Source organism: Mustela nigripes, chromosome 11 (genome assembly GCF_022355385.1).
Source record: "Mustela nigripes isolate SB6536 chromosome 11, MUSNIG.SB6536, whole genome shotgun sequence".
NCBI lineage: Eukaryota > Metazoa > Chordata > Mammalia > Carnivora > Mustelidae > Mustela > Mustela nigripes.
In genome coordinates this window covers 33033364-33047198 of record NC_081567.1, presented here as the reverse complement: position 1 = coordinate 33047198, position 13835 = coordinate 33033364, and the positions used below count along the sequence as shown (strand labels likewise).

The following is a 13835-nucleotide window of genomic DNA, read 5'->3' as shown; positions in this document are numbered from 1 at the left end:
GCACCAGACCACGGCCTCCACCCCTACTCTCTGTCCCTTCCCCACCTGATGTTGGAGCCCTTGAGCATTTCTCAGTCCCAACAGAGCACATAGGGTTTGAAGGACCTGCAGGGGAAGCTCTGACTCTGGTCATAGGGGGCATACTCAGGCCCAGTGTGGATGGCCACTTAGTAGAGAGGATGTAGCAGGTTTCGAAGCCAGGAAGGTTGGCAGCATAAAAGGTCATTACCTGGGTCCTTTCCACCCAAGGACATGCTACACACACACACACACACACACACACACACACACACTTTTATTTCAAAAGATAGGAATTCAGCTTACACAACTAGCCTATCAAATCAGCAAGTTCACCATGATTATTCAGTGGTGCACATTGAAATGTTTGTTGTTGTTGTTGTTGTTGTTTTTCAAGAGAAAGTGAGTCAAGGTAAAGAAAAAAAATATAGTAGTAGTGATCCATGGTCTTGACAACCTGTTTGAAAAGTTGGAGTGGAAGGACCAAGTCTCCTGGGCCTACAAAGCAATCTGCTCTGTTTGGGGGTGAAAGTATGGAACTCATGAGACCAGAATGGCCACAGAGCTGAGAGTAAATGTGGCTTAAGTCCATTTAGCCCAACGTTTGTCTTCCCCGCTCAGGGAGAGAGCCGAGGGTATGGCATTGGATCAAGAGATAACTATTGAAAATGGAAATAAGGCCATTATAATAGAGCTATTTAAAAAGAAGGTACTAAGTGGAAACTGGGGTGAGCTAGTGATGGGAAGAAGAGAAGAGAGAACAGGTGGGGAGAAGGCAGACAGAGAGGACCACTGATTGAGGATAGAAATGTTAACCGGGTTCCCTTTTCGTGAGAAAGCCCTAAGCTTTCCACCCATCCGTGTAGCCACGAGGCTGGTACGTCTCCATGAGACTCCAGTGCCTGTTCTCATGATTTTTAAATTCTGTTAGGGCAACACAGAACCTCTCCAAATAAACCCAAGTCCTTATTCCTAGGACCCGACTTTCAATGGGAGTTGACTACGAGTCCGCTAAGATGAGGTGGGCAGCCGCCCACCAAGGAGTTAAGCATTACTGTGTGGGACAAGAAGGTCAGCCCTTCCTGCCTGGCCTCCCCCTCGGACCCCCAGAGGGGAGGAGTTTCCTCCACCCATGACCTCCAATTTTGTTTTCAGAGGGGAAACTTGGCTTTGGAAAAGAGATGAAATGTTTAGTCCAGAAACATTCGTCGACACGGGGGTCAGCCTGCGTGATCTGGCTTCATTCAGTGCTTAAGCCCAGAGCCAACAGGGCAACCTAGTTGCCCTCACTGAGCCAGACTCAGAAATGCAATGAAAGGAAAGGAGGAAGATGAGAAATCAGAGCAGAATGGAGAGGATAATGGAATAGGTGGGTCATGGGGAACAGTCTCTTGACTTGAAACTTTCCAATAAGCAATGGGAGAGAGGGAGAGAGGCCTAGAATTTTGACAGGCATAGGTCCACAGGCTTAAATTTATTAAATCTAAGACCAAGTGAAGAGTAACACACACAAACACACACACACACACACACACACACACACACACCCCTTTATAAGGCGGGTTCCTAAATCTCTTATGGTGTTCTACCATCTCGATCTCTGCCCTAGAACTGAAACATTTCACTTTAAACTAGAACTACTCACAAGAAAGATTAGGCTTGCCCCCCAAAACTCTCACATCCAAAAATGCATCCTATCCAAGGGGTTCTACTTGAGATTTTATTGGTATTGGATTGGAATGAGGTTGTGGCATGTCCACGTTAGATAGATAGATGATAGATCTGTCAGCAACTTCTCTAGACACATGCACATACACAGTTTTCCCCATCATATATATTGAAAGCAGCTTTGGTAGCTCAGTGTAATTCATTCATTCACGAAATTCAGTTGCACTCTCTGTTGTGACTCGATATTCAATTTTTTAAAACAAAGGTATTGATACAGTCTTAACTGCCCCAATAATTAGGCATCAAAGCTAAATCCTCTGGTATTCCAGATAACTCTAATCATGAAACAAAGAGAGAAATTTGAAGTAGTTAATTTGAACTGTTGCATTATGCTTAGAAGGATAAGAAGCCATGAAAGTATCCTTTTTTCTTCTCTAAAACTAAACACAGGTTGTGGCACAAACACAGTCAGTAGGGTTAGATCCTCACCTGCTCATTCTGAATTCTCTGGGTTATGGAGCTCCGCAGCTAAAACCTCCTCCTCTTGTTTCGATGGGTCATTCTCGGATCTCAGGGACAAAAGACAAGCAAACTTGTAAATGAATTGCTCTGGAATTTCTGTCTGACTTATGCATTTTCTTTTATTTATTTCATTTTTGCATTGAAAACATTACATTTCTGTTTCCTTATAGAGTAGTGTATCAAGAGCCTGTGTATGGCAATAAATTGCTGCAGGTATGAAATCCCGACTGGTGGAAAACCTCATCACTATGATTGTGGGTTTGCTGTGAATCCTACTAACAAGACGATTCTGGGGAGGGGAGATGTTCTCTAACATAGAAGGAGGAAAGACTTAACTGAATTTTCCAGTTTCGATGTGAATGCTTCTAGAATAGAGATGCGTACCCTCAGATTCCCCTGTTTGCTAGATCAGGAGCGTATCAAAATGGAGATTCTGACATGGCTATACATTTCCTGGCTTAAAATGCATCTATACCCAATTAATATAAACTCAGTGAAAAGACTTGCAAGGTTTCATTGTATCAGCTGTCTCGGTAACTTTGTAGTAGGTTCCTGGAGTTAACTGGAATGGTTAAACAGAAAATGTATTCATCTTGCATCGAGGGTCAACATCGCTAACGTAACTTTCCCTGGTTTCATTGTAGCTTCTTATAAAATTTATCGCATACCCATTGCTGTAGCTTTCAACCCTATTACTCACTGCTGAAGCAACCCCCAAATGAACCAATTTGTAGGAAGAAAAAAGAGCAACACATCTATTGGAGTGTAGCTGTCCCAACGAACATTAAAACTGTCAAGTAAAATGAAAGACGAATGTAAAACTAAGAATCATCAGTGGGAGTTTTAGTACATGGATTTCCCTGTAACATGCGGTTCCCATTTCTGTTCTATGTTAAGTCAGTTAAGAAAGTACATTCTCTTTTAACCATGAGAATTAATCAAATTGTAAAGAGAAATCCAGTACAAGAGGGGGGTCCTTGGATTGAGGAGAGAAAAAAATAATTTGAATTCCCAAGATCAACTTTTATTTTTAGGTTTCAGGAAAGCTGGTTTTCCTTGCCACATTCCAAAAACAGCCAAATGTATGATGCAGATAAATTAGGGAGTGACTATTTATGTTTAAGCGTTTCATTTTCCAAATGTTCTTCTAACTGTTGTTTTAGTAAAATGTGTATGTACCAGTATATACTAACCCACCTTGTAGATTGCACGAAGTGAGATCTTTGGGTATCCTCAGAAACAAGGAGGCTGCTGTCTAGGATTAAGCCCTTTGCTACTTATACAGTTAGGCGGAAGCAACACACACACACACACACACACTACAGTACTACCTATCCCCCATGTCCCCACCAGCACCAAACATTTCACCTCTTCCTAAGTCATTTGGCTATTAGAACATCTTTTCCCAAAAGTATGCTCTAAAGTAAAAAAATGTGATTTCCTTTGCTAAAGGACTCTGAGATGCACTGAGGGTCCACAGCACTCATCAATATTGTTTTAGAAAGCTCCACAGATGAAGTAGCCAGTTTCATTTAATTTAATTTGGCATTTCCCAAACCTATTTGGTCACAGAAAGTTCCTTTTCCTTCCATTGTTAGTATACCATGAAGTGCATTTTTAGAAATACTTTGTTGGAGAACCATTAGAGGTCCCCCATCACTAACTTGCCCCAACCTCCAGAGGCCCGCTAGCAAAGGCAAGGTTTCCGACAATATAGAGTCGGGATCTTCAAGGCCACTTCTGGTGATGGTGGCAGAGGTGGGCGGGGGGAATTCATAATGGCCTTTCAAGAGTTACATTTTATATAAGTTCTCATTTATAGCTTGCTGCCCACTATGTGTAAAATGAGTATATTTTATGAGTAGGGAGCACAGAACCATGTGGTGCTTGCATTTGGTTTGGTGGTGGGAAAAAAAAAATCTAATGGTCAAGGATGCATTTCTGTCCTAAGGTCAGGAAGACCAGTTTGCACATGAACATGGTTTGGTGCCAGCAAATGGAAGGGAGCGCTCCTTTTTCAGACATTAGCACAGAACCTTGCAGGAGCTGTGGCTATGCTCAGCGAGCTGCAAAATAGGGAGCAATAAAATTGATTAGAGTCACCTGTTAGAAAGGCAAATTAAAGCAATTTGTATTTTTTGATCATTTTACAGTGTATGCACACATACACAGAGTTAATACACAACTCTGTTATTCCCCTAATATGGATTCATACAGAAGAAAAATCGCAAAAGAAGACCGTGCACATGGTGGTGTCAAGCCCTCTGACCCTTTTCTTTCTGTGCTGATGACCTATTTGAAGGATCTCTCAGACCTGTCTGGGTCTGAAATACTGTCCAATACTGAAACTGTCAGCTCCACATGACCCTTGATGGGGAAAGTCAAATTAACTCAAACCAGACAGATTAAAAATTGCAGTTTGTTTCACCAGCCAACATTTCAAGAGTTCAGTAGTCACTCAAGGACCAGTGATGACTGTGTTGGACAGCTCAGGGGCAGAACATTGCCATCACCACCAGCATACCCACTGGACAGGAAGGAGCCTACTGCTCAAGGTCACAGTCTCTCCATTGGCTCCACAGACCTTGGACAACTATGACCTTGAGTCTTAAATAGGGAATGCTGGTGAACAGATTCCTAAATACCCAAGACCAGGATGTTGTCAGGGCATTGACCATTGGGGCCTGTCTCGCGTAGAAACACACACTTATTTTTAATGGAGACAATGGGTTCTTCCCAAGGCGCCATGGTCAAGCATGTCTGCCGGGCAGAGGAGTCCCAGCTGCACACACATCCATTCCAGGCTCAAAACAGTAAATACCGACTGGTCGTTAGTGAGGTCCATTTGCCTTATCTGCTGTTTGCACAACATTTATCACACTGGCTACCCACGTTTCCTAATGGAAACAATCATGGAAGTTGGGGACCCATACAGAGTTCAAATGTAGAGGATGTGCAGGTGGGGGGGATGTTGCTAGAAATCTTTGCTGGAACCAAATTCACAGTCACCAAATCATGACTGATTTAATGGCCTTTGATGCAAATACCTTCTCAGTGGCTTTTGCTTTCTACTCTCGAAGAAGCACACACACACACACACACACACACTACCCCACTCCATTTTTTTTTTTTTTTTTTTTTTTGCCATCCAGGCTTTCGGCTGGTGACACTTAGCACCTCCTAGCAATCCTTGAACCAACTCCAGCTCCTCCCTCCCTACCTCACGGTTTAATACACACACCTGCACACCTGTGTCTGTCTGGACGCATCAGGAAAGCCTAGGAGATGGACAAGCAGATAAAAAGAATGACTCCAGAAATCTGGTGACCTAATTTCCCCTCAGCCCATCATTCTGTATCTTGAGCTTGGTGCTGGTGTGACAACCGCTTTGGTTTCACAACTCCTCAGCACATTTAATGAGTTTCCCCATTCCTAATTAGAGAACATGGTGTTTGGAGCACCAGGTGGTGTCTGGCTAAGACCTCTTTTTTTTTTTTTTTTTTTTTTTTTTTTTTTTTTAATACTGCCTCCAGGGCTGAACCAAAGGACAAATTTCTTTAAGGACAAACTAGATTTTTTGAATCACTATGTAAATCATGGGAAATCTATTCTGAAAGTTAGAAGAGGGAAGAGATAAATTACTGAGATGACATCCACATTTCAAAAGCTGCTCTTTACAGCATCCGTGTCCTTATCTTACCACTGGGCTGTCCCCTAGGCACAAAGCTAAGCAGTGTAACATACCCCTCACTCCCGATTTTGTTTTTAGATTCTCTGCGACACAGGAGTAGCTTGGCTGTTGGGGGGAGGGGTATCCTCCCCTGTTCAGAGTTGCCCCTTTATGGTAAGGGTGAGAACTGTTGCCTCAGAGGATTGTGGGATGGTGAATTCTAATTAGAACCCAGGCATCCCCTGTGTTATGGGTAGAGACTGGATCCTGTTTGTTAATTGTGCTGAAAGCAGTCGACAGTGGTTGATGTATCGCTGTGGTCTGCTGAGCAAGAAGCTCGGTTATTTTCACAGTTTGATAATCAATGCTCCGCTGAACACAATTCCTTTCAAATATGACCATTTGCTTGTCCTCTGCTTAATTGAACAATTGCAGTAACTGGTACATGGAACTAAATGTTAATTATTTTTTCAGGTTTTTTTTCACCCCCTCTCTTAATGATTTTATTTACAAATTGGAAAGCTTTATCATATTTTCTGCACCAAACAAATTCCCTATCTGCACCAGTGTGATATCTTTAGCGGAAAAGACAGAATTTTTAACAAGTGTTCACCATTCCATTTTTTTAAAAAATAATTATGCAACACTTAGAAAGCGAAACACAGCCTTCTTTAATTGCTTCAGTGGTTGAATAGCTACATAGGCGAGAGATGACTAATAAACTTTCCATCAAAGTGGTGTTTTGTTTTTTTTTTTAAGAAATATCAATGTAAGACAGGAGGGCATTAGCTCAACCTATGTTGGATTTTTAAGGAATTCATCGAGGGGAGTTTGAATAAGATGTAAGTTAGTGGCTAATAAGGAAAGGCAAAGCATAATCATTTTTGAAAATCTGGAAAGTTCAGCAAAGTATACAGAGTGTTTAGAGAATCCCCCATAACCCTACCCACCCCAACACAGTCACCATTAACCGTCTAGGTACGTCTCTTTAGAAGGGTGTCTGGGTTCCTCCTCTGGGAAATGCTTACAACCGCTAACCTTTAACATCCAGCTGGGGTTGGTAGCCAAGCCCCTGTCTCTCCAGTGTTTTTGGTACTTCTGCTTTGGTACTAAGCTTTCATTAACCTCCACGTTAGACTGGTAGATGTGGGTTACTGCTGTTCTGGTGCGGCCTCACGGTTGGGCGCCCCTGAGTTCGCCTCGTCTGCACTCCTGAGTCAGATTTCTCCTTGCGTTTCAGGGTGGTTATGCCGCATACCGCTACGCCCAGCCGACCCCTGCCGCTGCCGCTGCCTACAGTGACAGGTAAGAGTCTCCCTCCTCCCGCTTGACAACTACCTGGAAATGAACTTAGCTGGTGGGAAACAAGATTCTCGTCTGATTCTGGTGCGCATGCATGACTGCTGGGGAGGCAGCACCCCCAAATCAGGGCCCAGGGTGAAGGTGAACAGTACCACGTAGAGACAGAATGAATCATCAAGCCTAGACCATCCTAAACTCTCGCCCTCTCTGCTAAGACCCAAAATGCTGTGTTTTGTGCCCGTGTAGTTGCTTTTCCGATCTCTCTCAATCCCTGCGACAGCGTACCTTGCATGCACACACAAACTGTCCCCGCACAGCCTTCCCACGGTCTTCCGTGTAAGCAGCAGCCATGGTCTCTAGCTCCTAGGACGAACACCAGAAGAGCCCGCAGGTTTTCCTCCACTTCAGTCACCCGCTTCCCTTGTTTTTTTCTTTCCTTTTTTTTTTTTTTTTTCCCCCCCCCAAAAAGTTCTTTTTCTTTCCCCTTTTTTTTTTTTTTTTTTTTTTTGGATCCAACACGAAGGAATGGGGGAGATGTACCTGGCATTCCTAAGGAGGTTCACTCTATCCAGCAGGGCCCCATGTCCAGATTTACTAAGATAAACCAGGTGTATTTGTAACGCGCACCTCGTGTTAAGACTGGCAGTGGAAGGGGGACAGAGAGGGACTAAGAAATGCAGAAGTCAGAATGGATGGCGGGAGTGGGGGCCAGGGGGTGGGGAGGAGCTCCGTTACCCCTTGCCCAGGCTTGACAGATGACTTGGTTTCTGAAATGGCAAGCCACAGCTATTTTCCTGTAGGTGCCTGAGGTGGGGGTGGGGGGAGGCAAAAAAAAAAAAAAAAGTGCGTTTCCATATTTGAATGCTACCCGTTGGCTCTGTTTTCTGAGGACATAAATGTGAATGTTCAGAGGCTCTGCATGTACAAATGTCATTGAGGGTGCTTATTTTTGGTAATGACTCTTTTAATTTAAAAATACGTCTCATGGATAAAACAGTGACGGTAACGATTTGCATGTGTGGCTGAGGCATGCTGGGTCAGACAGGTAAGCAGGCGGTGTACTTGACCCCCGAGTCGGAAGTGTCAGCGGACACTGGTGCTCCTTCCTCCCTGGCCTGTTGTGACTTAGATCCTCTCCCGGTGTGCTGCGGTGTGTGCTTTCTCTGCGGCTCCATTCCATTTCCCACGAGATGGGTCGTTAGCTCGACGTAGCTGCAGATTTCTTCCGAGGTAGAAGAAAGCAACATCAACAACTGAACCCCCCAAAAAACGGCACTTGGAAAACCCCATGCATACACTTGTTTGCAATGGCTCTTGGGCAAGATAGAAGTGAGATCGGCTATCCGGTTGCATGTAGATAGTATTACCGTTTCCTTATAAACAGCCCTAACAGGTTCTCGAGGCTGGACGGAGCCTCCAAAGAAATCCAAACATTTGTTAAGATGCAGTTCTAAATACATAAATTATCCACTTAGCCCACATCCTCTTGCCAAGACGCAAAATGTGCTTTTATGTACGTTCCTGTCTTCAGTACAGTTGGACACTGGATTAGGAAACGAGAGAGGGTCATTAAGACTGATGGCAATCTTGAAATCCTAGAGCTCATTCTACAAATGAGAAGTCCTAATGCTATTAAACTCTGCACACTGAAGATTCGCAAAGTATCAATTGTAATGTGATTCATCTACAACCCTTAATTATTTTTATGAAAATATCTCTAGATGCTAAATTCTCAAACACCCACTTTGTATATAATTATAATCATAGTGACTTTAGCCTGCTGTATAATTATAAGAATCTTAAACGGATTTATTTCTTTGGATTTTTATCTTGCTTCTCAGCATAAATGCATCTTCCCCCCAAGTTGGAAAAAGGTTAATAATAAAGATATAATTTAAATTGCTTTCTTCAATAAGACCCATCTAGATACTTTAAAAAAAAAACAATATTTAATAGTATTCTTAAATAGAATTGCTTGAGAATCTGGCCATCTCTATTGGCATTCATTTGAAAATTAAGTTAAAGTGTTGCTGCATTGGGGGTCACCCTGTACAAATGTGTGTATAGAATCTGTTATTTTAACATTATTGAGACTTCTCATTGGCAGTGTGTCCTACCGAAAATTGCCCTCATTGTTGGCTTGGCAAATCTTGAATGAGTCTACAATTCCCACGTTAATATAATCGTTTCCGTGGAAGAAACCAAGTAAATATACTCTTGTCCATGTAATTGGCCTCTTGCTGTTTATGAAAGAAATTTGTACGTTGGGTCTTCTTGGCTGCTGTGGAAATTGATTACCAGCCCTCTTTAATTTGATTAGAAGCAAGACACTCGCCCCATATGGGATTATTGCACTGAGGTAAATGCAGTAATAGGCAAATCACCAGAAAACAATCTTTAAAATGATATTTCTGGTACAATTTATAAAGCATATTTATGACATGGTGGTCCTTCCTTATATGTCTAGTAAGCAAGTGAGAAGAAGGAAGACCTGTCTGTCCCTTTGGTAGAAGACACATACTTGGGGAGAACGTGAAATTATCAGAATAGCTTTTGAATCTGGATGAAAGATGCCAAGTTTCTAGACTATCTCAGGGCAGTTGTGCAATAATTTATTTTTACATGAGCCCACCTTAGTATTAGCCATGATAGATTCTGGGTTCTTCTCGTCTAGAAGACAAACAGGATGACAAGGAGAAATAAAACTTCTTAACCCAAAGAAACTCCTTCAGAACAGGAAACAAAATTGGCAGGAATTGAGAGCGTTTTGGTAACGCTCACTGGTTATCAACAGAACGAAAAAAGGAACAGCCACTAACTTCACTTGTAGCCATGAGATTTGCTCTTCAGCAGTGTAGAAAGCAAGAGAAGCTTGGTGTCCCCAGTTGATAGAATTTTACCTTTTATCAGCACAAATTAAGTCCTCATCAAATTAAAGAGTCAGGGACCTTTGGAAAATATTGAACTCCAGTAACCTCAGGACTGTCCAGAAGGTCCTTGATGGACACCTCGCAACTCCCTCCCCATCGTCTTCTTGGTTAAATGATCACATGCTGATTATCTGGGAGCACCCTCAGAGTTGCTGAATGCTGACCTCCAGAATGAAGACCATCTGGTGTGGGCAAAGATTTCCCCCAAAGCAAGAGACCTGCCTGGACTAGGTAATTTGATAGTTTCCCTGACAGATTTAATGAGAATAGGCAAATATCTCTCCTTGGCATTTAGGAAATGTGTGGAAAGCACCTGACTTCACCAGATCTTCATTTTTAACCTCCCTTTGACTGAGGGAAAGCCCACGGTCCAGACTCTCCAAGGGGATTGTTTTCTGAGCTTGAACCGATCAAAGCATGGCAGTGGGGCCGACGGTCATCTGGTCATTGCATGCACTTGGTGTTGCTGATGTGTCCGTGATGCGTTCTGGATTCGACAGGTCCACCATCACATGAGCTCGGTGAATGGCTTGCTTGAATTAAGCCTGGGGCAGCCTTCTCTTTCCGGACTGGCTCTTGGTTTCGTTGTGTTTTATGACTTGGTTGTGGATGCATCTGTGAACAGCCGAACCAGGAGGTGGAGCGGGAGGGGACATTCCCTGTTCAGTGACTTGTGCCACAAATATTTTGGGGGTGTATGTATGATGTATATACAGCTTTGATGAAAATGTTCTCTCTCCAGAAAGGCAGACATCTGTCATGCTTGTCCTGCTTGCTGAACCTTCTAACATCTCCTAACAACCAGTGCATGAGAATGTCCCCCATGTTAGGGCAGAGGGGAGCCAGATTCCAGCAGCTAGAGAAGAAAGTAATATGGGGTGGTTCACTTGGCAGTTTCATAATGATCCTGTTGTGCTGACGGCTCCCAGGGCCCATTTCCTCTCGCACATGAGACCTGCATTTCCTTTCAAGACCCCCCAACGTCAGGAACTTTGGACAGACAGGCTGCACAGTTGCCCCTAGACTGAGCAAAAGAGACAACAAGCAACAAGGTTTTGTTTCTTTGTTTTATTTTCTACCTTTTTTGTTCATTTGTTTTTTGAGACCTTAACATTTCATCGGAAACGTATTAGACTGTATCACGTAACCTTGCTATTTTTTGACAAAATGGTAGAATATTGGCAATTTCATAGCTCAACTTAATAGAAACTCAAGGAAAATGCCCTAGTATCAGTTATCTTGTTCTCTGTGTTTGGAATATAGAGACATACTTGTATATATGTGTGTGTATGTTGTGTGTCTATATATACATACACATATGCTAAGAGAAGCATGTACGCAGACACACACACACACCCGTGCCTCAGGCCCTCACAAAGGTCTCCTAAGAGTCTCTAGGTAAATCTTATTACACAGAGGTCAGGACTTACCAAATTCAGGGAGTCATAAGCCCCACACTAGAACATTTTTTTAAATGTGACAGTCATAACCTGTGAATAAAAGTTTCTATTTCAGAGACCAATAGATGAGCAGTTCTTTCTTACAACTCAGGAGGCATGTGTCTGAGGTCATGGAGAATTGGGTCTACTCCAATTTAAATGTATAAAGGTGACTGAGATAAAAACCTAGACGCGTACGTACATAGGTGGGTGACTGGACACATGGTTGTGTGGGAGGGTGAATGGGAAGAGAGAGCAAAAGAACAAAGAGAAAGAGGAAAGAGAGAGGGAGGAAGGAAGGAAGGTAGGAAGAAGGAGGGAGAAACATTTCTCTGCCTTCTCGTCACATTTTATCCTAAGTGTAGGCTCTAGAACTAAAGATAGAGAACGGAACTGTTTACATAAAACCTTAGTTTTCCTTTTTCCAAAATGAAAAAGTAAAAGAATTTGTGTTGATTTCCATGTAATGCAGGGACTCCCTATCTATTTTAAGACTCTTGACTTCCTGGATTCAGATTAAATAATAGAGAAATGCCATCATTAAAAGAAGGCTAGTAATTCCATTTAAAATGAGGTAGCATTGTATCTGGAGTCCTTATGAAATGATACAGACTAAAGACTGAGGGCTTGTCAGCTTATAGAGCACATGAACATCCTGAATGGAACATTTAATTTACCATTGGAAGGTTTTTTTGTTCGTTTGTTTGTTTTTAATTTTGTTTTGTTTTTGTTTTTATTTTTTTGCTTTTTGGGTTTGTTTTTTGGTTTTTTTTTTTATTTTGGGGGGGGGTTTGGTAGAAAGGTTAATTTAAAAAGTACTGTTGTACTTCAGGGGCTTCAAAATCTTACTTTTTCTTGCTGTGGCGTAGAATACAGAAAGCTGCTTCTGTGGATAACGCAGATCCCTTAATGAGGGTAGACAGTGCAAAGCAGAGGAGGGAAGTATCCGTGTTTTCCCCAGCCCTGCTGTCTGAACCAGGTTCAACAGGGTTGAAACTGTTTTCGGGTGAAGAATCAGCGCTCATTCTTTGTGATGTGTGCTGGGTGAGATCTTGGAGATCGCATCTTGGGGCTTTGGTTAAAGCCCTGTCTCCCAAGGCCAGTTCAAGACCTGGTGACTCTTTCTGATGACCTGTTTACAGGGTCGCTGGAATAGGAGAAGGACCCAGCCACATAATGTGAGCAGGTTTTGAGCTCCCTGGTCTTCGGAGCCCTCAGGCTTTAGCCAGGCTTTTTTCTCAGATGCCATGAAAAGAGCTTTTCTTTTAGGAAGGGATGGCAGCATGGTAGCTTTGTTTTGGTTTCTTTCTTTCTTCTTCTTCTTTTTTTTTTTTTTTTAAGTAGGCTCCATGCTGGGCCTGGAGCCCAACTTGGGGCTTGAACTCACAACCCTGAACTCAAGACCTGAGAGCAAGAGTTGGATGCTTAAAGGACTGAGCCAGCCAGGGGCCTGTTGTTGGTTTTCTTTTTTCTTTCAATTTTGCTTTTAGTGTTCTTAGTTGGCAAAACAAAAGCTGGCAACGGTGTGGTAGCTTCCCTATTATCTTTCATTTACATTTTCAGTTATTTTCTCTGAGAAATCCACCATTGAAAAATAGAGTGAGTGCATTCTAAGCCTCGGTGAGGAGCGAGGCCAAGACGGTGGTTCTCAGTTGAGTAAGGAGCTGAGAGCTCGGTTCATGGAGGCTCAGAGCAGACAGAAGTGTCTCTGTCCCGTGCGTGGCATCTCCCAGCTGAGACAAGATCTGGGGTCAGAAGGTGGTCGGTTTGGATTCGATTCTGTGGAGTCAGATCACTGCAGGAAGCCTCAATTATGTCTCTGGACCTTTGTTGATGCAGCCTTCTTAAGGTGGTTCCTGGTTTCAGCTCTTTATCTTTTCTGCTATTTTCAGATGCCCTGATGAGTTCTCCCAGGTTCTGCAATTTGAAAAAACACACTGTGTCATCTTGTAAAAGAAATGTAGCAGAAATGAGTCATTAATGTCTTTGTTTACATCCTGTACCCCAGTGCTGGGAAAGCATGTCCAGCTTTTTAAATTAGAACACCACTTTGGAGGAAAAAGAAAAAAATATATATATATATTATATATAACATATTACATTTATATTTATAGATAGATATAAAAGTATGTAGTGTATTCTTATTTTTATTTATATGCTTGTTCTTTTTGGTTTAAAGTTCACTTTCTTAACTGATTCATTTGGGAGTTGTGTTCTGTGAGTCAGGCTCCCCTCAGGAGGAGAGACTGAAGCTAATTATTCCAGGCAACTTTAGGGTAACTAGAA

At 42.6% G+C, this 13835-nt stretch overlaps 1 protein-coding gene across 20 annotated transcripts in view; it reads left to right on the top strand.

Moving 5' to 3' along the window:
- The window catches only part of RBFOX1 (RNA binding fox-1 homolog 1), a 1460760-nt gene that overhangs the window by 1415060 nt on the left and 31865 nt on the right, over window positions 1–13835 (top strand). For all 20 annotated transcript variants that reach the window (XM_059415374.1, XM_059415368.1, XM_059415370.1 and 17 more), the window contains one exon: window positions 7119–7183. In XM_059415374.1, coding sequence (XP_059271357.1) covers window positions 7119–7183 — 65 coding nt within the window. The remainder of the gene's footprint in view (window positions 1–7118; window positions 7184–13835) is intronic.